Below are 25,675 nucleotides of genomic sequence, written 5' to 3'. Positions count from 1 at the left end.
TCTATGTGCCAGATGTTGTGTGGGTGCTTTTTAAAAGTAAGTTAAGATACAAAATATTTTTTTAGTAATGATAATAGTTGTCATTTATTACTGATTTGTTTCTATGTGTCAAATACTGTGTTGAGTGCTTCAAATACATTATCTTATTTGATCTTAAAACAGTTCTGTAAAATAAGGCATTATAACTTATTTTACAAAAGAGAAAACTGAGGCTCAGAGAAGTTAATTAAATAAACCAAGAATACATAGCTAGTCAGTGACAGAGCTTGAATTTCAACTTATACTGTGTGGTTTAAAGGCCTGAAATATTTCTAATATGTTTACTGCTTCTAATTTTAGTGTATAGTTGAGAACATTAAAATATGGTGTGCAGTTTTAGAATCCTTATTACCAAGTAGTTGTGTGTTGTTTTCAAAAAGAACTTTTGCCTGGCCTGGTTATAGCCTAAATATCCCAATTTCTCTTGCTAAGGCTTGAATAGGATTTTACTTTAGCCTTAAGGTGATGGGTTTTCAAACTAAAAACTGTTTTTACGAATAAAATTCCTGTGCAAACAAAATTTTATTCAAAAGTCTAATAAATAAAATATAGAAGAGTTCCTCTGTCAGACATAACCAGGGACATAATTTGAAAACCATTGTATTAACTCCTTCCATTATGAGCCCTTTCATATGAGTGAATGAGGTATTATCATTCAAGATTAGTTTTTCCACTTTGTACTTTCTACTTGTAGTTTTTCCACTTTGAATAAATGGATAATATAACCTAAAGCCATGAGTAGACCCCCTCTTTGTTAGGTGGAAAAAGAACTAACATTCCGTTAGACATTTTAAATAAATAAAGTGGGTCTTTCTAGATTTTTAGAGTAAAATAAAATTTTTCTTTTGTAAACTACAGTGTACTTAAAACATTGAAAAGTGATTCATTTGTAGAAACTTAGTTTGGAGTATTCTCTGCTTTAATTTTTTCTTTTCTTTTTTGCTTGGGGTATTTTGGTCTGGCTTCTTTCATAATTGCTGTTTATATATTCCTTTATTTGAAGCCATATTTAGTATTTTCTTGCATAGAGAGATTATTTCATGAATTATTTGAATATATACAGTCCATAATAGATGTTTGTATAATTTTTTATACCCCTGACTTTTAAAAAAATTATTTATTTCTTAAAAATTAATGTTTATTGATTTTCCTCAAGTTTTTATTTAAATTCCAGTTAACGTACAGTGTAATATTAGTTTCAGGTGTAGAATTCAGTGATTCAGCACTTACAACACCTGGTGCTCATCACAAGTGTCCTCCTTAATGCCCATCACCTAACCCATCCCTTCACCTACCTTCCCTCTGGTAATCATCAGTTTGTTCTCTTCCTTAAGAGTCTGTTTCTTGGTTTGCCTCACTTTCTCTTTCTTTTTTGCCCCTATGTTCATTTGTTTTGTTTCTTAAATTCCACATATGAGTGAAATCATGTGCTGTTTGTCTTTCTCTGACAGACTTATTTCACTAAGCATAATACTTTTTAGCTCCATCCTTGTCATTGCAAATGGCAAGATTTCATTCTTTTTTATGTCTAAGATTCCATTGTGTGTGTGTGTGTGTATCACATCTTCTTTATCCACTCATCAGTCGATGGACATTTGGGCTCTTTCCATAATTTGGCTATTGTTGATAATGTTGCTATAAATATTGGGGTGCATGTATCCCTTCTAATTAGTATTTTTATATCCTTTGGGTAAATACCTAGTAGTGCAATTGCTGGATGGTAGGATAGTTCTAGTTTTAATTTTTGAGGAACCTCCATACTGCTTCCAGAGTGGCTGCCCCATTTTACATTCCCACCAACTGTGTAAAAGGGTTCCCCTTTCTCTGTATCCTTGCCAACATCTATTGTTTCCTGTGTTGTTAATTTTAGCCATTCTGACTGGTATGAGGTGATATCTCATTGTAGTTTTGATTTGTATTTCCCGGATGATGAGTGATGTTGAGCATTTTTTCATGTGTTTGTTGGTGATCTGTATGTCTTCTTTGGAAAAATGTCATTCATGTCTTCCCATTTTTGAAATGGATTATTTGTTCTTTGGGTGTTAAGTTTGATAAGTTCTTTATAGATTTGGGGTACTACCCCTTTATTAGATAGGTCATTTACAAATATCTTCTCCCATTCCGAAGATTGCCTTTTAGTTTTATGGATTGTTTCCTTTGCTGTGCAGAAGAAGCCTTTTATTTATTTATTTATTTTTATTTTTTTATTTTTTAAAAATATTTTATTTATTTATTTGACAGAGAGAGAGATAGCGAGAGCAGTAACACAAGCAGGGGGAATGGGAGAGGGAGAAGCAGGCTTCTTGCCGAGCAGGGAGCCCGATGTGGGACTCGATCCCAGGACCCTGGGATCATGACCTGAGCCGAAGGCAGACGCTTAACAACTGAGCCACCCAGGCGCCTGAAGCCTTTTATTTTGATGGAGTCTTAATAGTTTGCTTTTGTTTTCCTTTCACAGGAGGCATATCTAGAAAGAAGTTGCTATGGCCAATGTCAGAGAGGTTACTGCCTGTATTCTCCTCTAGGATTTTGATGGTTTCCTGTATCACATTTAGGTCTTTCATCCAATTTGAATTTATTTTTGTGTATGATATAACAAAGTGGTCTAGTTTCATTCTTTGGATATTGCTGTCCAGTTTTCCCAACACCATTTGTTGACGAGACAGTCTTTTTTTTTTATTTTTTAAAAATATTTATTTATTTGACAGAGAGCGAGCACAAGCAGGGGGAGTGGCAGGCAGAAGGAGAGGGAGAAGCAGGCTCCTCGCTGGGTGGGGAGCCTGATGTGGGGCTCGATCCCAGGACCCTGGGATCATGACCTCAGCTGAAGGCAGATGCTTAACTGACTGAGCCACCCAGGCACCTCAGACTGTCTTTTTTCCATTGGGTATTCTTTTCTGCTTTGTTGGAGATGAATTGACGATATAACTGTGGGTTCATTTCTGGGTTTTCTATTCTGTTCCATTGATCTATGTGTCTGTTTTTGTGCCAGTACCAGTCTTGATGACTATAGCTTTGTAATGTAGATTGAAATTCGGAATTGTGATGCCTCAGCTTTGATTTTCTTTTTTGAGACTGGTTTGGCTATTCAGGGTCTTTGTGGTTCCATACAAATTTTAGGATTGTTTGTTCTAGCTCTCTGAAAAATCCTGGTGGTATTTGATAGGAATTGCATTAAATGTGTAGATTGCTTTGGGTAATATAGACATCTTAACAATAGTTGTTCTTCCAATCCATGAGCATGGAACATTTTCCCATTTCTTTGTGTCCTCTTTGATTTCTTTCATCAGTGTTTTATAGTTTTCAGAGTACAGATCTTTTATCTCTTTGGTTAGGTTTATTCCTAAAGTATCTTATGGTTTTGGGTACAATTGTAAATGGGACTGATTCCTTGATTTCTCTTTCTGCTGCTTCATTATTGGTGTATAGAAATGCAACATATTTCTGTACACTGATTTTGTATCCTGCAACTTTATTGAATTCATATGTCAGCTCTAGCAATTTTTTGGTGGAGTCTTTTGGGTTTTGGAATATAAAGTATCATGTCATCTGCAAATAGTGAAAGTTTGGCTTCTTCAGGATGGTTCCTGTTTTTTTTGTTGTCTGATTGCTGTGTCTAGGAGTTCCAGTACTATGTTAAATACAGTGGTAAGAGTGGACACCTTGTCTTTTTCCTGACTGTAAAGGAAAGGCTTTCAGTTTTTCCCCATTGAGGATGATAATTAGCTGTGGGTTTTTCATGTATGGCCTTTATGATGTTGAGGTATTATGTTCCCTCTATCCCTACTTTGTTGAGAGTTTTTGTTATGATTGGGTGTTGTACTTTGTCAAATGCTTTTTTTGCATCTATTGAGAGAATCATATGGTTCTTATCCTTTCTTTTATTAACATGGTACATCACATTGATTTGCAAATATTGAATCACCCTTGCAGCCCAGGCATAAATCCCACTTGATTGTGGTGTGTGATTCTTTTAATTTACTGTGGGATTTGATTTGCTAGTATTTTATTGAGAATTTTTGCATCCATGTTCTTGAGGGATCTTGGCATATAGTTCTTCAGTAGTGGAGTCTTTTTCCTCATAGAATGAATTTGGAAGTTTTCCTTCCATTTCTATTTTTTGGAATAGTTTGAGAAGAATAATTTGAGAAGAATAAGTAATAACTCTTCTTTAAATGTTTGGTAGAATTCTCCTGTGAAGCTGTCTGGCTCTGGACTTTTGTTTGTTGGGAATTTTTTTGATTACTGATTCAGTTTCTTTACTGGGTTATCGGTCTGTTCCAAGTTTTCTGTTTCTTCCTATTTCAGTTTTGGTAGTTTATATATTGTAGGAATTTATCCATTTCTTCCAGGTTGTCCGATTTGTTGGCGTATGGTTTTTCATAATATTCTCTTTTTTTTTTTTAAAGATTTTATTTATTTATTAGAGAGAATGAGAGAGAGAGAGAGCACATGAGATGGGGGAGGGTCAGAGGGAGAAGCAGACTCCCCGCCAAGCAGGGAGCCCGATGCGGGACTCGATCCCAGGACTCCAGGATCATGACCTGAGCTGAAGGCAGTCGCTCAACCAACTGAGCCACCCAGGAGCCCCATGATATTCTCTTATAATTGTTTGTATTTCTGTGGTGCTGATTGTAATTTCTCTTCTCTTTGTGATTTTATTTATTTGGGTCCTTTGTTTTTTTGATAAGTCTGGCTAGGGGCTTATCAATTTTACTGATTTTTTTTCAAAGAGCCAGCTCCTGGTTTCATTGATCTATTGTTTGTTTGTTTGTTTTAGTTTCTATATCATTTATTTCTGCTCTAATCTTTATTCTTTCCCTTGTTCTGCTGACTGTAAGCTTCATTTGTTGTTCTTTTTCTAGCCTTTTTAGGTGTAACATTTAGGTTGTTTATTTGAGATTTTTCTTGCTTCTTAAGGTAGGCCTGTATTGTTACATATTTTCCTCTTATGACCACTTTTGCTACATCTCAAAGCTTTTTGACCACTGTATTTTTATTTTCATTTGTGTCCATGTAGTTTTTAATTTCTTCTTTGATTTCCTGGTTGACCCATTCATTTTTTAGTAGCATTTTGTTTAATCTCCATGTGTTGTGGTCTTTCCAAGTTTTTTCTTGTGGTTGACTTCAAGTTTCATAGCGCTGTGATTAGAAAATATGCATGGTATGACCTCAGTCTTTTTGTACTTGTTGAGGCCTGATTTGTGACCTAGTAGTACGAGATCTGTTCTGGAGAATGTCCCTAGCACATTTGAAAAGAATGTGTATTCTGCTGCTTGAGGGTGGAATGTTCTGAATTATGTTAAGTCCTATCTGTTCCAGGGTGTCATTCAGAGCCACTGTTTCCTTGTTGGTTTTCTGGTGAGATGATCATTGTAGTGAGTGGGGTGTTAAAGTTCCGTATTATTATTATATTATTGTCCACGAGTTTCTTTAATTTTGTTATTAATTGCTTTATATATTTGGGTGCTCCCATGTTGGGGGCATAAATATTTATAATTGTTAGATCTTCTTGTTGTATAGACCCCTTTATTATGATATTGTGACCTTTTTCATCTATTGTTACAGTCTTTGGTTTGAAATCTAGTTTGTCTGATAAAAGTATTGCTACTCTGGCTTCCTTTTGATGTCCATTTGCACGATAAATATTTTTCCATCCCCTCACTTTCAATCTTCAGGTATCTCTGGGTCTAAAAAGAGTCTCTTGTAGGCAACATATAGTACGGTCTTTTTTTTTTTTTTAATCCATTCTGACACCCATTGTCTTTTGATTGGAGCATTTAGTCCATGTACATTCAGAGTAATTATTGATAGATATGTCTTTAGGGCCATTTTATTACTTGTTTTGTGTTGTTTGTGGAGATTTTCTCTGTTACTTTCTTCTCTTTGTCACTTGGTCTTTCCACTCAAGAGTCCCTTTTAATATTTCTTGCAGGGCTGGTTTAGTGGTCATGAAATCCTTTAGTTTTTGTTTGTTAGGGAAACTCTTTATCTCTCCTTTTCTGGATGATAGCTTTGCTGGATAGAATATTTTTGGCTATTTTCCCTATTCAGCACTTTGAATATGTCATGCCACTCTCTTCTGGCTTGCCAGATTTCTGTGGTGAGATCTGCAGCTAGCTTTATGGGTCTTCCCTTGTAAGTTAGGGACTTTTTTGCCTTGCTGCTTTTAGGATGTTTTTTATGACTATATTTTGCAAATTCAATTACAATATGTCTTGGTGTTGGCCTGCTTTTGTTGATTTTGATAGTTCTCCATGCTTCCTGGATGTGAATGTCTGTTTCCTTCCCTGGATTAGGGAAGTTTTCAGCTGTTAGTTCCTTAAATAAGTTTTCTGCCCCCTTTTCTCTCTCCTCCTTGTGGGATTCCTATAATATGAATGTTATTACATTTAATGGGGTCACTGAGTTCTCTGTGTCTATTCTCATTATGCATAATTCTTTTCTTTTGTTCAACTTCATTATTTTCTATAGTTCTATCTTCTGTATCACTTATTCATTCCTCTGCTTCTTCCATCCTTGTGTTCTCTGCATCCAGTCTGTTTCAGATCTCAGTTATTGCATTTTTCATTTCTGACTGATCGTTTTTTAACTGTTTTATCTCTGTGGTAAGGGCCTCGCTGAAGGTCTTCTAATTTTTTTCTTAAGCCCAGTGAGTATTCTATGATTGTTGCTTTAAATTCTCAATCAGGCATATTACTTGTATCTGTTTTGATTAGATCTCTGACTGGGACTTTTTCTTGTTGTTTGATTTGGGATGAATTCTTCCATCATGGCATTTTGTCTAAGTCTGTCTTCTGTGAGTTAGAAAAGCCTGTCAGTTTCCTGCTCCTGAGGCTAATGGCTTTGTGAAGAAGAGGCCATATAATGTCCAGAGCCTGGTGCTTCAGGGAGTGTCTCTGGTGTGCGCTGCATGTGCTCTGGTGCTGTGTGTTGGCTGCTCTATCATTCAGTCCAGTTGTATGCAGAGGCTCTCCTTGCCTGTAGGAGGCAGTGTTTGGGCCTTGGCCAGAGTGTGGTGAGTTTTAACTAGGTGCACTCTGGCCTGCTTATTAAATGAGATTTGATGCTACTTCTACTAGAACTGAATCCTTGCAGACCTTTCTGGTTGGGAGATGTGTGTGCAGGAGTTTCTGCCGGGGGGTGGGGAGAGAAATGGCACCAGCCTACTCCTTTGTCCCCAGAGAGGGGGCTTCGTGCTTGCTGCTCTTAGGGAAGGACTCCCAGAAGAGCAAATGAATAATTTTCCTTCGTCTATCCCAGGCATTTTTCAGACTGCTGCTTTCATGCTTTCATGCTGTCTGTCTCTGGGTTGCTTGCTTGCCAGGAGCGTCACAGTACACTTTGGGCTCTATCCCAGCCAACCCTGCTGACTTTTAAAACTCCAAACTTTAGAGATGTGGTGTGGGTAGGGGCCTGCATTGGTCTGCTCATGGAAAGTCTTGCTGCACTGGGACTAATGCAGGTTTGATGGAGAAGGACAGTTGAGCCAGAGGAAAGGGTTGTGGGACTTGGAGCAAGCAGGCTAGGCAGCCAGTATCCAGCTGAGCTTCCTTTAGCAGGTGGCTCTGTGCCTCTGCTGAGGGGCAGGGGAGAGAAATGGCGCCCACTGGCTCTTTTGTCCCTGGAGAGGTGTTTCTGCCAACATGGCCAACATGGCCTCTCACAGATGTGCTCCAAGAAGTGTAAACAATCTCCCTGCTGTGCCTTAGGCATTCCTCAGATGGTGCCATCTGCCCCTGGGGTTGTTTGCCAGCTTTCTCTCCAGGAGTAGGGCAATGCCCTCAGGGATCTATCCCAGCCAAGCCCACCGACCTTTGAAATTCCAATCTTTAAGTCCTGCTGTTTGCCAAAATGCATGGAAATCAGCCTTCGTGTTTTCCCAGCCAATAGCTTTGGGGAGCTCTCCTTGTGCCTCTCTCAGCCACCAGGGCTCCCTCCCCTCTGCAGCACCTGTGATTCCATGATCCATTTCTCTCCCAAACCATGTCTCCAGCTTCCTACCTTCATAGATGGGGCCTCTTCTCTCTCTTCTTCCTCTAGTTGTGGAGTTTGTTCTGTCAGTCCTGAGGTTGATTTCTTGGGTAGTCAAAATGATTTGATAGTTATCTAGTTGTGTTCAAGGGACAAGAGGAGCCTAGGGTCCTCCTACTATGCCACCATGTTAGCTCTCTCCCCCCCAAATTAAATTAATTAAAAAAGTATAGGGGCACCTAGGTGGCTCAGTTGGTTAAGTGTCCAACTCTTGATTTCGGCTCAGGTCATGATCTCAGCTCAGGTTAAGCCCTGCATCAGGCTCCATTCTGGGTGTGAAGCCTGCTTAAGATTCTCTCTCTCCTGGGGCTCCTGGGTGGTTCAGTTGGTTAAGCAACTGCCTTCGGCTCAGGTCATGATCCTGGAGTCCCAGGATCGAGTCCCACATCGGGCTCCCTGCTCGGCGGGGAGTCTGCTTCTCCCTCTGACCCTCCCCACTCTCATGTGCTCTCTCTCATTCTCTCTCTCTCAAATAAATAAAAAATAAAAAAAAAAAAAAGATTCTCTCTCTCCTTCTCCCTCTGCCCCTTTCCTTCTCTAAAAAAAAAAGAAGAAATTTAAAAAAATTCAGGTATAATTAAATAGTGTTATATTGGTTTCAGGTGTACAGTATAATGATTCAACAATTCTATACATTACTTGGTGCTTACCACAATAAATTTATTTTTAATCCCCGTCACCTGTTTCACCCATCCCCCTACCCACCTTCCCTCTGGCAACCAGCAGTTTGTTCTCTGTATTTAAGTGTTTGGGTTTTTTTCTTTCTGTCCTTTTTTTCCTTGTTCATTTGGTTTGTTTCTTGAATTCCACATGGGAATGAAATCATATGGTATTTGTCTTCTCTGACTAATTTCACTTTAGCATTAGATTCATTATATCCTCTAGATCCATCCATGTTATTGCAAATGGCAAGATTTCATTTTTTTTATTCCATTTATTTATGTACAAAATCTTTATTCATCTATTGGTGAACACTTGGTTACTTCTATATCTTGGCTATTGTAAATAATGCTGCAATAAACATATCTTTTAGTGTTTTTGTATTATTTGAGTAAATACCCAGTAGTGGAATTACTGGATCATATAGTAATTCTATTTTTAATTTTTTGAGGAACCTCTGTACTGTTTTCCACAGTGGCTGCACTGGCTTGCATTCCTGCCAACAATGCATAAGGGTTCCTTTTTTTCCACATCCTCATCAACATTTTTTATTTCTTGTCTTTCTGATTTTAGCCATTCTGACAGGTGTGGAGCGATACCTTACTGTGCTTTCGATTCGCATTTCACTGATGATGAGTGATGTTGAGCATCTTTTCACATGTTTTTTGGCCATCTCTATATCTTTGAAGAAATGTCTGTTCATGTCTTCTGCCCATTTTTAATTGCATTATTTGGGTATTTTTTCGTGTTGAGTTGTATAAGTTACTTTTATATTTTGGATATTAACTCCCTTTTGGATATATCATTTGGAAATATCTTTTCCCATTCTGTAGATTGCCTTTTTGTTTTGTTGATGATTTCCTTTGCTAAGTAAAAGTCTTTAATTTTGGTGTAGTCCCAATAGTTTCATTTTGCTTTTGTTTCCCTTGCCAAAGGAGACATATCTCGAAAAATGTTTCTATGGTTAATTTTAAAGAGATTACTGCCTATGTTTTCTTCTAGAAATTTTATGGTTTCAGACTCACATTTAGGTCTTTAATCCATTTGACTTTATTTTTGTGGATGGTGTAAGAAAATGGTCCAATTTCATTCTTTTGCATGTAGCTGTCCAGTTTTCCCAACATCATTGTTGAAGAGACTTCTTCCTATTTTATATTCTTGCCTCCTTTGTTGTAGATTAATTGACCATTTAATTGTGGGTGTATTTCTGAGCTCTCTGTTGTATTGCATTGATCTGTGTGTCTGCTTTTGTCCATACCATATTCTTTTGATTACTACAGCTTTGTAGTATATCTTGAAATCTGAGATTGCAATACTCCAGTTTTATTCTTCTTTTTCAAGATTGATATTTGGTACACCCCCTGACTTTTGATCACATCAATTTTTACCATTATTTATTGTCATTTGAATGATAGGATAATTCAGTTGTATTACATTTAGTTTAGCTCCAAAGTAATTTTACCTTGTTATAAGTAATATGCTAAAGTGTTTAAAAATATATTTCCAACTATTTAATTCATTGTAGGTATGAATGAAAGTTCCTTTTTATCAAAACGTCCTTCTACTTCTGAAGTAAACAGCGTTAATCCAAAAAAGCCAAAGCCCAGTGATGGTATTTCTGGATTAAATTCTTCAGCTGTATTTCCTTCAGTTAAATCTCTTTCAGTGACATCTCCCCAGGCTACATCATCAAAAGGTAAATGTGAAATGTGGCATATAAAAAAGAAATTATAGGGGCTCCTGGGTGTCTCAGTCGGTTAAGCATCTGACTTTTAATTTCGGCTCAGGTCATGATCTCAGGGTTGTGAGATTGAGCCACACTGGACTTCGTGCTGGGCAAGGAACCTGCTTAAGATTCTCTTTCTCCCTTTGGCCCTCCCCCGCTTAAAAAAAAATAAATTACAGTATTTATACATAAGTTTTAGAAGTTGTAGTAAATTTACAAACTGTTATTAGTGGTTATTTAAGGTTATAGAGTGATGAATTTTGTATTATATATGTTTTGAATTTATTTTAGGTACTAATACCTCATCACATCAATCTAAAAATGGAACACCTTTTCCAAGAGCTTGTCCAAAGTGCAATATTCATTTTAATCTTTTGGATCCTTTGAAAAATCACATGAAGGTAAAACTTTTTCAAAATTTAATTTTAAAAAGGTTTGCAAATACCTAAAAATACTGATTGATTTATAGTAAATGTTTTGTGGAGATAGGTAAAAAATCTTCTCCTAGTGGTGTTTCCATATAATTTAGGCAAAGATTTATATTCATAATGATTATTTACATATAAGATTTTAAAATTTCCTCTGAATCATCAAATTTTAAGATTAAATTTATATGCATTATATAATATGCTTTTTATATTCTAATTTTAAATGAAAATAAAGTATTAATCAGAAAATCAGAATATTTTATAGTTTGGTATACTTCAAACTTTTTTTTAAAAAAAGGTATATAGTTTCTTCAGTTCTCTTATTTTTGTGTCCATGGTAATATGTGCATGTCACATTACACAATGAAAATCTGAATTTTACATTTAGTTTTCAACACTCAGACTTAAGCCCCAAATGATGGATGATGGAGCATTTCATATGAAATAATTATTTTAACTCCATTCATAATATAGTTGTGTAATTGTCATTAATTAATTCAGATTTTTTGTTGGAATAGGAAGCTCTTGAAGTTAAATTTTAAGAAATTTTCGGGGGTACCTGGGTGGCTCAGTTGGTTAAGGATCTGACTCTTGATTTCGGGCTCATGCTGGGCGAGGAGCCTGCTTAAGGGTCTCTCTCCCTCTTCCTCTGCCCCCTTCCCTCTAAAAAAAGGAAAAAAGAGAAATTTTCAAAGTAAAAATGAAATATGAAGTGTAGATAACATTTCACTTGAAATATTTTAGTACATATTACAGTATCCTACTGTGTCTGAGGATAGCCTGTATTCTCTTTGCATGCCCAGTGTAAATGGCAGAAGAGGGAAAGAGGAAGAAAAAAGTCCATGTAGATTATATGAAGAAAGAAAGGAAGGAGGGGTGCCTTTGTGGTTCAGAATAGCATGGAGTCTGCTTGGGACTTGCTCTCCCTCTTCCTCTGCTCCCCTGCCTTCACACACACACTCACTTTCTGTCTCTCTCTCTCTCTCTAAAATGAAATAAATCTTTTAAAAAATACAACATTTGACAGAAAAAGTAAAATAAGGGAACTTTTTTTAGAATTTCAAATACAATCTCTTTATTCATATACAAAGCTGTATTTGGTCTGTCACTACTTTCAGCTCTCAGACTGTAGTCCCTGATAATTGCTCTTTGTGCTTTCTTCTTACGTGAGAATTAACCTGTACAAGTGCTTTCACTTTTTTAATCTGTGTAACATTTTGATGAGAAACCTGAATTTTTTTTTTATGTTTTGAATTTGGAAAAAAGGGCTAAATTCTTTAATTAACTTTAATTATTTGAGTAGGTAATACAGTGATATTATTCAAAAAAAAAGTTTACAAAGGCGTACAAGTAAAAAAATCATAATTGTGTCTCTTATTTACCTGGTTCCCAGAATGACTCTCAAAGAAAATTATTTTTATTAGTTGGTCTTTGTATTTTCCCCAATTTTCTTTCTGCATATACAGGTAAACAGAAATACTCTTATTTCCTTTCTATTTTGTGTATAATTTATAGCTTATTATATATACTTCTGTACTAGAGAAACTGGCAGCCATTTTCCAAAATGTAGCTTTACTTCCAAAATGTATTGTAGCATTGTTTGGGATTACTCATATTAGAAACAGCCAAAATTTCATACAACATTCATATAATAGAATACAACCTTTTAAAAGAATGGAATCTATAATAGGTAATGATATGGAGAGATCTCTTAAGACATATTTTTTAACTAAGTTAAATATAATGTGAATAACTTATGTGTGTTTGTATCTCAAAGAGATGTGATGGAATAGGGCAAGGAAGTTTAAGACTGTGTAAACTCTTTGCATTCTAGTTTATGCATTTTATATATCAGTTGAAATTTTAGTATTACGACAATGACTTCCATTTTGGAAAAATGTGATTTTTAGATTCTTTATAAATGAATTTTTGCTGTTACTCTAGATAAGAAGATGACTATACCACAGAAATAATGTTTCCTTTCAATAAAGAATATCTAAAACATAAAGCAAAATCCTACAATAATAAGAATAATTTATCTGAGACCATGTGCCAGACTACTAAGCTTTAAATACATTATTTCATTTAATCCTTAGAAAATTCTTTGAGATCGACATATTTCTCATTGTTTTATAGCCAGTTTATTTAAAGACATAACTGGCACTCACACATTTAATGGTAAAAACCCACGTTCTAACAAATTTTTCCTTTTTTAGTGTATAGGTTATTTGATGTTACATGGAAACTTGAAAATAGGTAAATAATTTATTTTGGAATTGATATTTATCAACCAGATCTAGCATATTAATTACATTATTTAGATATTTGTATTTTTATTTATTTTGTTGTCTGCTTGATGTTACATCGATTGAGCAATACCATGTCTCAATCTACATCTTTCATTACTAATATTTTCTTGGATATATTGCAGTTTTGTTTTAAGATTGTTGCTGTTGTTTGTGATATAGATGAATCTCTTATAATTGTATTGCAAATACATCCTTTAGCATTTTTATAAAGTGTTCTTTTTGTCTTAATGTTTAATGACTTTTAGGCTCACAACCTATGGTTTCTTATGGTTTCCATGTACCTAGTATATTATTTGTGTATCCTTTTCTCTTTAACCCTTTTGAATCACGTTATGCCCCTTGGTTTCAGCAGAGTTGATTTTTCCTTTGTGATCTTATATGAAAATCTCTTTTGTTTTGGCACTTGAGTTAAACTTATTTATATTCATTGATATGATATATTTACTTGGTCTTGGTTCTGTCACATTTATTTATTTATTTATTTCTATATATTTTTAAAGATTTTATTTATTTGACACACAGCACAAGCAGGGGGAGCGGCAGGCAGAGGGAGAGGGAGAAGCAGGTTCCCCACTGATCAGGGAGCCTGATGCAGGGCTCAATCCCAGGACCCTGGGATCATGACCTGAGCCGAAGGCAGACATTTAACTGACTGAACCACCCAGGCACCCTGTCACAATTTATTATTATTATTATTTTTTTTTTTTTAAGTCTTTCACTATGTGGTTGCTTTGTATGTAGCTTAGGTTTTTAGGGACGCTGTATTTTTATTCTCCCATTTATCCTTGTAATTTTAATGCTGATATAATTCTAGTAGTCTTCTATTCCTTTGGCCATTCTCTAATATTAAAATTAGTTAAAGTAGTATTAAATTTTCTATTCTTTTTTTTTTTTAAAGATTTTATTTATTTGACAGAGAGAGACACAGCGAGAGAGGGAACACAAGCGGGGGGAGTGGGAGAGGGAGAAGCAGGCTTCCCGCCGAGCAGGGAGCCCGATGCAGGGCTCGATCCCAGGATCCTGGGATCATGACCTGAGCCGAAGGCAGACGCTTAACGGCTGAGCCACCCAGGCGCCCTTAAATTTTCTATTCTTAACCCACCCATCCTTAATCGTCTCCTCTCCTACCTGATTTTAGTCAATGGTATCTTTCTGAGTGTTTACCTTTGTACCATTAAGATTGCTCATACCTATACTACTTCACTTGGTAGCTCTAAATGATATTCTTTGATGTACTGCTGGTATATTTGAGGCAATCGTGAACCTTCTCAAACTTACGTTCATTGTCCTTTTACCCCCTTACAGTTTTTATTTGTTGGCTGTATCATTTTTTTATTGTCAGGGCATATAACATTTGCATTTGATTTTCTTAACATTATTTCTGTATTTGTTTTAATCTTTTTTCACAGTAAATATATTCAGTGTTGATTACCAGTCTGTTTCTCATGGTTTCTTTAGTTATCTCTTGTTTGCTGAAGTTCATCCTATCTAGTAATTTCCATAAGAAGGGCTTGGGAACAGCATTTTCTGAATTCTTTCATGTTCAAAAAAGTTTGACTATATTCCATTCTTGAAAAATGGTTTGGCCATGTATAAAGTAAGTTGGATCCATTTCTCGGTTTTCTGTTCTGTTCCACTGATCTGTGTGTCTGTTTTTGTGCCAGTACCGTACTGTCTTGTTGATTACAGCTTTGTAATAGAGCTTGAAGTCTGGAATTGTGATGCTATCCGCTTTGGTTTTCTTTTTCAACATACCTCGAGCTATTCAGGATCTTTTCTGGTTCCATACAGCTTTTAGGATTATTTGGTCCAGCTCTATGAAAAAGTTGATGGTATTTTGATAGGGATTGCATTGAATGTATAGATTGCTCTAGGTAGTATAGACATTTTAACAATATTTGTTCTTCCAATCCATGAGCATGGAACATTTTTCCATTTCTTTGTATCTTCCTCAGTTTCTTTCATGAGTGTTCTGTAATTTTCTGAATACAGATTCTTTGCCTCTTTCTTTAGGTTTATTCCTAGGTATCTTATGGTTTTTGGTGCAATCGTAAATGGGATCAGCTCCTTAATTTCTTTCTTCTGTCTCATTGTTAGTGTATAGAAATGCAACTGATTTCTGTGCATTGATTTTATATCCTGCCACATTGCTAAATTCCTGTATGAGTTCTAGCAGTTTTGGGGTGGAGTCTTTTGGGTTTTCCACATAGAGTATCATGTCATCTGTAAAGAGTGAGAGTTTGACTTCTTCTTTGCTGATTTAGATGTCTTTTATTTCTTTCTGTTGTCTGATTGCTGAGGCTAGGACTTCTAGTACTATGTTGAACAACAGTGGTGATAATGGACATCCCTGCCATGTTCCTGATCTTAGTGGGAAAGCTCCCAGTTTTTCCCCACTGGGAATGGTTCTCACTGTGGGCTTTTCATATATGGCTTTTATGATATTGAGGTATGTTCCCTCTATCCCTACATTGTGAAGAGTTTTAATCAAGAAAGGATGCTGTACTTTGTCAAAAGCTTTCTCTGCATCTATTGAGAGGATCATATGGTTCTTGTCCTTTTATTTATGTAGTATATCACATTGATTGATTTGTGGATGTTCAACCAACCTTGCAGCCCAGGAATAAATCCCACTTGGTCATGGTGAATAATCCTTTTAGTGTCCTGTTGGATCCTATTGGCTAATATTTTGGTGAGAATTTTTGCATCCATGTTCATCAGGGATATTGGTCTGTAATTCTTTTTGGTGGAGTCTTTGTTTGGTTTTGGGATCAAGATAATGCTGGCCTCATAGAAAGAGTTTGGAAGTTTTCCTTCCATTTCTGTTTTTTTGAAACAGCTTCAGAAGAGTAAGTATTAGTTCTTCTTTAAATGTTTGGTAGAATTCCCCAGGGAAGCCATCAGGCCCTGGGCTCTTGTTTGTTGGGAGATTTTTGATTATTGCTTCAATTTCCTTGCTGGTTATGGGTCTGTTCAGGTTTTCTATTTCTTCCTGTTTCAGTTTTGGCAGTTTATATATCTCTAGGAATGCATCCATTCTTCAGATTGATTAATTTGTTGGCATATAGTTGCTCATAATGTGTTCTTATAATAGTTTGTATTTTTTCTGTGTTGGTTGTGATCTCTCTTCTTTTATTCATGATTTTATTTATTTGGGTCCTTTCTCTTTTCTTTTTGATAAGTCTGGCCAGAGGTTTATCAATTTTATTAATTCTTTCAAAGAACCAGCTCCTAGTTTTGTTGATCTGTTCTACAGTTCTTTAATTTCTGTTTCATTGATTTCTGCTCTAATCTTTATTATTTCTCTTCTCCTGCTGGGTTTAGGCTTTATTTGCTGTTCTTTCTCCAGCTCCTTTAGGTGTAAGGTTAGGTTGTGTATTTGAGACCTTTCTTGTTTCTTGAGAAATGCTTCTATTGCTATATACTTCCCTCTTAGGACCGCCTTTGCTGCATCCCAAAGGTTTTGAACAGTTGTGTTTTCATTTCCATATGTTTCCATGAATTTTTAAAATTCTTCTTTAATTTCCTGGCTGACCCATTCATTCTTTTTTTTTTTTTTTTTAAGATTTTATTTATTTATTTGAGAGAGAGAATGAGACAGAGAGCATGAGAGAGGGGAGGGTCAGAGGGAGAAGCAGACTCCCTGCCGAGCAGGGAGCCTGATGTGGGACTCGATCCCGGGACTCCAGGATCATGACCTGAGCCGAAGGCAGCCGCTTAACCGACTGAGCCACCCAGGTGCCCCTGACCCATTCATTCTTTAGTAGGATGCTCTTTAGCCTCCATGTATTTGAGTTCTTTTCAAATTTCCTCTTGTGATTGAGTTCAAGTTTCAAAGCATTGTGGTCTGTAAATATGCAGGGAATGATCCCAGCATTTGGTACCAGTTGAGACCTGATTTATGACCCAGTATGTGATCTATTCTGGAGAATGTTCCATGTGCACTTGAGAAGAATGTGTGTTCTGTTGCTTTAGGATGCAGTCTTCTGAATATATCTGTGAAGTCCATCTGGTTAAGTGTGTCATTCAAAGCCCTTATTTCCATGTTGATGTTCTGCTTAGATGATCTGTCCATTGCAGTGTGTGGGGTGTTCAAGTCCCCTACTATTATTGTGTTATTATCAATGTGTTTCTTTAATTTTTTTATTCTTTGGTTTATATAATTGGCTGCTCCCATGTTAGGGGCATAAATATTTACAAATATTAGATCTTCTTGTTGGATAGACCCTTTAATTATGATATATGAGAAAATTGGACAGCCACATGCAGAAGAATGAAACTGGACCATTTCCTTACACCATACGCAAAAATAGACTTGTTGATGAAAGACCTGAATGTGAGACAGGAATCCATCAAAATCCTAGAGAAGAACACAGGCAGTAACCTCTGTGACCTTGGCCACAGCAACTTCTTGGTAGACACGTCTCCAAAGGCAAGGGAAACAAAGGCAAAAATGATCTTTTGGGACTTCCATCAAGATAAAAAGCTTTTGCGCGGCAAAGGAAACAGTCAACAAAACTAAAAGGCATCCTACAGAATGGGAGCAGATATTTGCAAATGACATATCAGATGAAGGGCTAGTATCCAAAATCTATAAAGAACTTAAACTCAATATCCAAAGAACAAATAATCCAATCAAGAAATGGGCAGAAGACATGAACAGACTTTTCTCCAAAGAAAATGCCTGTTCACTGCTGTTCTTCTTTCTGTCTTTATCTCTCTGATTTCTCTACTTTTTCCTCGATTTTGCCCCTCCTTTTTTATGTCGTTTGTCTTGCCATTTCTTGTTGCTTTGTGGTTTTCCAAATAGACACAATTACTTCATTAAGTTTTTAAAATTCATAGCAAAAATTTTGGTCACTTTTCATCTGCAACTGCTCCATGGTGTTTTTGTCAGAATTTTACATTTTCCTCCTTTTATCTTATTTTTGTTTAGATGTAAATTTCAATCACAGTGAAGAACAAGTTGGATTTTCTTGGGCTAACTCTTTTGTACAAGGCCCCTTTTGGGAAGTGTAGGTTACCAGGATAATCTCACATCCTGCTAACTGGTTTATATACCTCTTTGCTGGGCAGAAGGCTTTCTGCAAATGTGACTTGTGTGTCTGATTTTATATGTTAGCATTGCCTAATTTGCTTCTCTGTACCAAATGAAGTCTGGGGGACTTCTGCCATCCTTCTTGCCCCAGCTTCTGTACCTGTTTTTGTAAACAAAGTATGTGGCTTTGTACTTCAGGATGTGTCTTTCACCTTTAGAATGCCAATTTTTGCTGACACATTCTAAAATCTGTTACTATTGGGTCCTTTTGATTTCTCTGATCTGCTTCCAACTACATATCTTCTGTCTGAGCTTGGCTGATTTGGGTAGTGCTGTCATATGTTGTAGAGTCTGTGGATTTTATCTGGCTCTTAGTTTCAATGAAAATAAATTTTTAGAATTTGGTTGTTGTGGCTTTGGATGAGTCCCAGCAGGAGAAGGGGAAAATGTTGACTTATGTAGGATGATCATATGGGAACTTCTATTTTACTATTTAAAAATAGCATCCCACTTTCTTTGTTCTGAAAATCTAACCTAAATTTTTAGGCACTAACAAAGCAATAGAACATTGTCTCTCTACTGGGAGGACGAAAGATGAGAATGGTATTTTGGTGGTATCTGCTGTTTGTCAAATTACAGAATATGTCATTAAGGTATTTAATATTTTTTCCCCAGGAAAATAAGGGATAACCCAGGGCTTCAGTGACGGGCTAGAACCAAAAGGGTTTTAGGACTGAATAAAAGATGACCAGTTGGACTTGGACCATAGCTAAATGTGCCATCCATAGCTTTTTCTATCCTCCTATAAAACCTTCAGTATAAGCCTAGTTCTCATTTCTTAAGTTGCTTTCTCGCCTTTTGAATATTTTCTTTGGGGTTCTTTGCTTTTCTCTCAATTACTAAATTTCCTGAACTAGGTTGTCCATTCTTGGTTTTCAGTGGTTTATCATCCATCTGTCTTATAGGGATCTGAAACATTGCTTAAAGATACTGTGAATAAAAGTAATGTAGCATTGTGTGTCAACTATACTCAAAAAAAAAGAAAAGGATACGTTGAGATTTGTATATTTATTTTTAAAACCTGTTCCTATCTTTTTTATTTAAAAAAAAAAGAAAATGAAAAAACAGCAATTGATCATCTGTTATGTATATTATAATTTATGAGCATTTAAGGTAACTTTAACTTTTATAGATGTACCAAATTAGATGTTTCTGAAAAATGTAACCTTGCAGCACACTCTACTATAGACTACGTAAGTTATTTTATAGATTTCAGAAAAGAGTCAAGTCTCAAATATGACTCAATAACTTCTACAGTCTGAAAACCAAATTTAATGTTTGAATATATATGATTGTCCACATTTCTAATTAGGGACACTATTCTATATTATATCATTTTTGTGCATTATAATGTTTCCCATTGTTGTTTGAGATCACTTCTATGGTAAAATTGCAGATAAGATCAGGGATTTTGTTTATCAAAAGGATTTATAGTAAGACATGTATTTTGAGTTATTTTTCTGATAGTGCTAATGGATTACCCTGAACCATCCTTTTCTCCACTTATCCTTAAATTCAAAACCAGCATTTTTTAGAAGGAACTTAACCTTATAATAGTCCTAAGAAATAGTCTGACTTTCCTAAACTCTTAAATATTACATGTGTCCCAAGAAGTACCTAGAAACTTCTCATTTCCTTCTTTTCATTGTGGTTTCATTTCAACTGTATTTATTCTGAGTGGTTGACCTCAGAGGATCATGTAGTATTAGGGACCTAATGTATTTATCCTTATTTAGCTTATGGATGCAACCTTAACTCCTAAACACAAATTGTGTCACTGTATGTGGGCTCATTTTATTCAGTATTTTTCCCCTTTCTTTTAGATCTATTTTAGATTTTTTTCTTGGTATTTTTTTCCCCAAAGGTTTCAGAATTGACAAGTGAACAAAATAAATCCAATTGAAATGTTATAGGTCTGTCCTGGATCAAAGACCCAGCTTCCCATGTGATACAGAACATTTTACCAATGATCTAACATTTCAGTGTGGCAGGAGATGAAATGAATGTTATCCTAGAAATTGAGGGAGACAAAGGGAGACAAAGGGAAATTGAGGGCGAAATTGAGGGAGACAAAGGGAGACTCTTGACTCGGGGAAACAAACTGACGGTTGGGGAAAGGGAGGTGGGTGGGGGGATGGGGTAACTAGGTGATGGAAATTAAAGAGGGCATGGATATGATAAGCACTGGGTGTTATATATTCAACTAATGAATCATTGAACATTATATCAAAAACTAATGATGTACTATACCTTGGCTAATTGAATTTTTTTAAAAAAAGGAATAGAATTCAGAGTTTGAAACTTTTTAATGTTGTTATTAATTTACTAAATAGCACATTTAGGAAGAGTTTAAGTCAGCTGGCGTATGTTGTAAAAGAATTACCTGGGTGGCTTGTTGAAAAATAAAGATTTCTGGGCCCTGTATCTAGATACATTGTGATTTATGGGTCTGAAGTGGGCCCAGGAATTAGTATTTTGACAAGTACTTCTGGTTTTTCTAATGCAGGTCTTCTTTGGACTGGCTTTTGAGAAAAACTGCCATAGAGAAATTCTACAACTGAAAATGATGTACAATAAATGAATTAATTATATCTTGTTGAAAAAAAAAGCTCACGTATGAAATTATTCCACATTAGAACCAGTTTATGTGACATCTTGATTTTATTCATGAGGAACTAAATTTCCCCTTCAAATATTTACGCATTCTAGATTTCAAGGTCTAACTGTAGAATTTATCAAGATGTTACTAATTTTTAAAGAATTGTTCAAGATCTTTTTTTTTCTTACACATTTTCTAGCACCTTGCATCTGGGCAATGGCAAGTTGTGTTCAATTTTTAGTTCTAACTAGATGTTATGAAATTTCATATATTGATAACTAAACATATACATTATGGCATGTAAAACTACATATCCTTTCTGTGCTCTATCTTGACATGGATAGGAAATGAATAAATTTTAGTTTAATTAAACATTTAAGTTATTATGCAGTATTTATATCTGAAAAGATAAATTGCAAGGAAAAAAACTATTAGATCAGTAGCCAAGTCCTAGTTTTAGGGTTTTTCTTTTAAAAAATTTTGTTGTTGCTTATTATGATAATGGTGTTTATTGTTATTTAGAGTGTGCGTATGTACCACATACTTGTAGATTAATATTTTTCCAGACATATTACCAAGCATAGTTTTACATGGTCTGACTTTAGTTGTAAACATAGAATTGCTTTTTGATACCTAATTTTTTTAAGGGATAAATAAGACTTCTGTTTTTTCTCTTTCAGTACTGTTGTCCAGACATGATAAATAACTTTTTAGGACTGGCTAAAACAGAATTTTCAAGTACAGCAAATAAAAATAAGGCTGTTGATTCAGAGAAAGGAAAATTGATCATGTTAGTTAATGATTTTTATTATGGAAAACATGAAGGAGATGTCCAGGAAGAACAGAAGACTCACACAACTTTTAAATGCTTCAGTTGCTTGAAAATTCTTAAAAATAATATTAGGTATGTAAATACTTATTTTCATTTCTTTTTGAAAATTGGAATGCTGCAGATATAAATGTTGTATCTTTATCTTGTATTTTTCTGTGCCATTCTAGATAGGCAATTTTAATACTTTCTACTAAGGACAAAGGCAGATTGTCCTGTTGAAAACCTTTGTTCTTTCTTGTAATTTAGAGTTGACTCCTGGATCCACTTAGTTGTATTTCTTTTTTTTTTTTAAGATTTTATTTATTCATTTATTTGAGAGAGAGAGCACATGAGAGGGGGGGAGGGTCAGAGGGAGAAGCAGACTCCCTGCCGAGCAGGGAGCCCGATGTGGGACTCAATCCCCGGACTTCAGGATCATGAGCTGAGCCAAAGGCAGTCGCTTAACCAACTGAGCCACCCAGGCGCCCTTCACTTAGTTGTATTTCTTTAAGATAACTTAAGAAAGGACAAACTTTATTCTTTTTTTTTTGAAAGATTTTATTTATTTATTTGAGACAGAGAGAATGAAAGAGACAGAGAGCACATGAGAGGGGGGAGGGTCAGAGGGAGAAGCAGGCTCCCTGCCGAGCAGGGAGCCCGATGCGGGACTCGATCTAGGGACTCCAGGATCATGACCTGAGCCAAAGGCAGTCACTTAACCAACTGAGCCACCCAGGCGCCCAGGACAAACTTTATTTCAAAAATTAACTTTTTCCCCTATATTATCACTGTTTTAGGAATTTTCATGAGATCATTTTCATTTTTAGCTGCATTTGAATTTTATTTTTCTTCACAAGAAGAACCACTTTAGTATGTCCAGTTTGACCTCCTCCATACTAATCTTATTTAATGCTCAAGTCTTTTAATTCAGATTTATAATTTTTAGAACATTTACCTTGCGGGAAAAGTGATCTTCTTTAGAGAAGTACACAACATGTCTGCTTAAAATTAACCCCTTTAAAAATTAGAAATTTAATTTCCAGTGAAATTTTTAATTTTATACATATATGCTTTAAATTTTAGGAACTTTACTTTGTGATCTTTGAGTTACATGGCATATTAGTAGCTGTCATCCTATAAATGAGTACGTAACAAGAACAAAGTAATAAGACATACTGATTGATATTTTTCAGTGGTTATATAGCTTGACATTTATATTAGGTAAGGTTGTTTTTATACCATTTTATTATAAAAATGTTCAGACATGCAGCAAAGTTTAAAAAATTTTACAGCAGATACTGTATGCTTATCACCTTGTTCTACCATTAACATTTTACTGTACTTGCTGCATCATATATCTGTTCATTCTTCTTCAAACTATTTTTTTCTTCTGCATTTCAAAGTAAGTTGCAGACATCAGTATACTTAGATGTGTGTGTGTGTGTGTTTGTACAAACATACGTATGTATGCCTTTTTATGTTTACCTTTGATAACTTTGTAAATAGCATTCTTAGGTACCTATAGGTTACTTCTGGACCCAGTATTCATTTTCCTGTGAGTTCTTAGGTCCAAAAAGAAGCGTATAGAAAAACCCTGAAATACATTTTGATATACTCCTAAAACAATTATTAAAGCTTTGTTCATGGTGGTGCTTTATAGTTTCCAAATTGTTTCACATATGTTATTTCATGAGCCCTCACATTTCTTTATCTCCTTTAATTAAACTTTAACAGCCATCAATAGTTAATGGTTTAACAGAAGGGATATTGTACTTTGTGATATAACACTGAAACAATATTACAGTAGAACTCTGTCACCTATTTCCATATTCTTAACATTTTAATAGTAAAAAACACCAGAAGAATCATGTTAATAAATATGGTGAAAGCGCAGAAATATGTTTCATTGACTTAGTTCCTTGTTATACTTAAATATGTATATATTAGAGGTTATTTCAGCAATAGCTTTTGGCTTTTCCTTTGAGATTAGCCCACTTAATAAACATATGAAGGTTAAATTCCTTTTCTTGTTATTATTTCAGAAGACTAGCTACATATTTCTAGAGTACCTGAATATTTCAAAATTTAAAGCAAACAGTATTTATAACATCCTGGAATTGAGCATTTTTTGAAATACTGATTGTTTAGGAAACATAACCTTAATGGTAAATACTTTGTAACCAAAGAAGTTATATATGTTAAATAATATTTTATCTTAACAGTAAAACTGGGAAGACAAATTGATGTTTGTAGAGAATGGTAGAAATGGTAGCTATAGATTTTTACTCTCTCCCTTGTCAACATATTGTGGAATGATTTTTTTTTTTTTCTCCTGCACTGAGAGTCACCAAAAACAGGTTTATTTTATTCTGTGAACATCCTTGTAAGAAGTTTGCTTTTATGTTTCCTTCATTTCCATCTGTTGGTTTAAGTAGCTTACATTCCCAATGGGGGCTCATACAATAATTGTGCGAAAGCTTGCTAGTTAAGAGATTATTTTATATAGATACACTTTAATTGCTTAAAGTTGTGAGCCAAAAGTTTAATGGCTCATGACCTTTTCTCTGTGTATAAATATTTGGCCAAGACTAAGATTTTCTATAGGTGTTTCTAGAGCTGGTGTTAAAACCAAGGGAGGACAAAAAGATATTTCAAAGTGTGCCATAACCTGTTCAAGAGAAGTACTATTGTGAAGGTGTGAACGAGAGATAAATGTTATAGCCTTCATGGTGACTGCTATCCAGATTAATGACATTATCACTTTCAAGATTCTTTCCTTTATGGGCTCAAAGTGAGTAATTGTTAATAGTTGACCCAGACTAAAAATTGTCATAACCTTACTTTCAAATTCAGCAAAAAGCTTCAGTAAGCTCTTTTAAATAGGTATTCCCATTTATATTGCACTCTTTGCTGTTGAAGGTCATAGTTCCTGCTCATAAGAAGCCTTTTAGGGAAGCTGAAATAGCAGAATGTGAAACTGAAAAATGGACGTTGCCTACAAAGGGCACAGTCTGCAAGTTAAAATGAACAGTCTGTGCTAACAGTAAACCAGCATCATTAAATAAAACAAAAGGTTCTTGTAATTGTAGGCATTAAAATTGCTATTACATGCATTTAGAAACCAAGACACAAGTAAAAATACCAGTAATTTGTCTTTTAAACAGCTGGAATCTATTGTATATCTTCACAGCCTTAAAAGATTTCTCTCATGACTGTAGCTGCTTTTGGTGGTAGGGTTTCCTTCCTTTGACGTATTTTATTTAAAAATGTAAATAGTATTCATGTATGGAAAAAAAGCCTGCTTTTTTTTATCTTTAAAAAACATTTTAATACTCTGAAATGATTAAGAATTTGAGCAAATTAGTAATATTTCAGATTAATTACATTGATGAATTCTTTTTTTTTTTTTACATTGATGAATTCTTTTAAAGCAAAGATGTTTATTTGGCCATGTAATGAAAGTGATTATTTAAAACACACAGTTTTCTAGAGGACTTTTAAGGCTTTTGGGATTTTATTTTGAATAATATATCTATATTTTTAAGATTTAGACTCAGATATTTGTTAGATTTTTGTTTTTAAATCCGAATTTTTGCACCTGTTGACAATCATCTATAGGTTTATGAACCACATGAAACACCATTTGGAACTTGAGAAGCAGAGCAGTGAGAGCTGGGAAAACCACACCACCTGCCAGCACTGCTATCGTCAGTTTCCCACACCATTTCAGCTGCAGTGTCACATTGAAAGCACGCATACACCCCATGAATTTTCTAGTAAGTTACAGTTCTACTTAAGTATGGGATAGTATCAATTTTGATGATGTAAACTCTGAGAAAGAAGCTTGTTAAAGAAATAAGACTAAGGAAAAGACTTTGGAATTTGGGGGCAATATTGGAGAAGTTTTAACTTACCTAAATTGTTAAAACTAGTTATTAAAATTAAAGCCCCTCTTATAAATAATTCATTAA

The 25,675-nt window shown here is 35.2% G+C and overlaps 1 protein-coding gene across 11 annotated transcripts in view; it reads left to right on the top strand.

Moving 5' to 3' along the window:
• The window catches only part of ZNF280D (zinc finger protein 280D), a 305,303-nt gene that overhangs the window by 210,718 nt on the left and 68,910 nt on the right, over positions 1–25,675 (top strand). For all 11 annotated transcript variants that reach the window (XM_034993555.1, XM_034993557.1, XM_034993556.1 and 8 more), the window contains 4 exons: positions 10,259–10,429; positions 10,751–10,860; positions 21,574–21,797; positions 25,323–25,480. In XM_034993555.1, the coding sequence (XP_034849446.1) occupies positions 10,259–10,429; positions 10,751–10,860; positions 21,574–21,797; positions 25,323–25,480 (663 nt within the window). The remainder of the gene's footprint in view (positions 1–10,258; positions 10,430–10,750; positions 10,861–21,573; positions 21,798–25,322; positions 25,481–25,675) is intronic.

The sequence above is a fragment of the Mirounga leonina genome, unplaced genomic scaffold, assembly GCF_011800145.1.
Source record: "Mirounga leonina isolate KUSES-001 unplaced genomic scaffold, KU_Mleo_1.0 Mir_91, whole genome shotgun sequence".
In the NCBI taxonomy this organism is placed as follows: domain Eukaryota; kingdom Metazoa; phylum Chordata; class Mammalia; order Carnivora; family Phocidae; genus Mirounga; species Mirounga leonina.
The sequence above is the reverse complement of the archived record's forward strand: the minus strand, read 5'-3'. Positions and strand labels throughout refer to the sequence as shown.